Source organism: Cyphomyrmex costatus, unplaced genomic scaffold, assembly GCF_001594065.2.
Source record: "Cyphomyrmex costatus isolate MS0001 unplaced genomic scaffold, Ccosl1.0 C2285805, whole genome shotgun sequence".
Classification (NCBI taxonomy): Eukaryota; Metazoa; Arthropoda; class Insecta; order Hymenoptera; family Formicidae; genus Cyphomyrmex; species Cyphomyrmex costatus.
Genome location: NW_017274496.1, coordinates 1 through 1,289, shown reverse-complemented (window position 1 = coordinate 1,289; position 1,289 = coordinate 1). Strand labels below are relative to the sequence as shown.

At 28.3% G+C, this 1,289-nt stretch overlaps 1 protein-coding gene across 1 annotated transcript; it reads right to left on the bottom strand.

Moving 5' to 3' along the window:
• Window positions 1–10: 10 nt before the first annotated feature.
• On the bottom strand, window positions 11–1,114 carry LOC108776201 (putative nuclease HARBI1; the record flags this gene model as incomplete). Its single annotated transcript, XM_018542775.1, has 3 exons — window positions 1,045–1,114; window positions 340–597; window positions 11–226 (listed from the first exon to the last, which is right to left on the bottom strand). Coding segments are annotated over exons 1-3 (544 nt in total), but the record flags the coding sequence as incomplete, so codon positions are not given.
• Between the last annotated feature and the right edge of the window lie 175 nt (window positions 1,115–1,289).

Below are 1,289 nucleotides of genomic sequence, written 5' to 3'. Positions count from 1 at the left end.
TATTACTAACTCGGACAAATTTCTTGAAGACATTCGTATAAATGAGATTCCCGAAAAACTCTTGCATCGTGTACAGATCCGGGATATCCAATAAACGCGTCTAAAATTTTCAGTTTATGATCTACTACACACTGCATATGTATTGAAAAAAATTGTTTTCTATTAACATATGAATCGTGATCTTGTGTCGGTTTATCGATTCGGATATGCGTGCCATCTACAGCACCTAAAAATGTAATTTTAAGTTTGATGCATATTATGTAATTTATATACATATATAATGTTTACAAGTAATATAATAGAACAAAATAAATAATACACCACAGAAGTAGATTGTACCAATAACTCCAGGAAATTGTTTTTGTTGGAGAAAATGTGCCATTGTTTCTTCTTTTTCTTGCATTGTAGGAAATTTTATAACTTGTGGAGCCAACTGCATTAAAAAGTTTGTTACTCTTGTTAAAATTTCATGCAATGTACTAATTGTAACATCAAACCGATCAGCTACGTCTCGATATCCTGCACTTTCGTGACCAAGATACCACAAGTAACTCAAAATATGTTTTTCTGCCGAAATTGGTGCATATCCTGCATATTCTGTAATGTTTAATATTACTGCAATATTATACATGCTGTGTGGGATATAACCTGTTTTATTTTTATTTATTATAAAAATAATTAATGACAAATATCTGAATTATGTTTACTGTAAATAATGAAATACCTTGTAAAGATGTAAAAACTGGAGATATTGTAAAATTTGCAATGAGATAATTAGCAACTGCACGCGATAAACGAAAATGCATTACAAAGTCTTTTTCAATATAATTTCGAACGGTATCTTCAATGTAATTATTAACTTTTATATGGTGAATACGTTGTATTCCTCTTAATCCTAATCGTAAAAAGTATAATACTTCGTCATCTAAAATTTAATCAAAAAGACAAAAAAATTGTAATTAATAAATCATCAATTCAATAATAAATATATTAAATATTAAGCAAATTAAATATGTGAGTACTGATATGACTATTTTTACATACCATCATAGTATAATATGTACGGAGGTACTGGAATTGGTGGTAAAAATAGTATTTCATCATCTATATCCATTATATCTATTATATTATCTATTATATTTCTGTTTTGCGCCATTTTAATAAATTTATGCATGTATGACGTTCGAGTTGTTTTGAATAAATAACTAAATGAATTAGTACAAGTTCTTTTACTCTAGTAAATTCACTAGAATTCAAGTGCAAAGGGTGCAAGCAACGCGAACAAACCT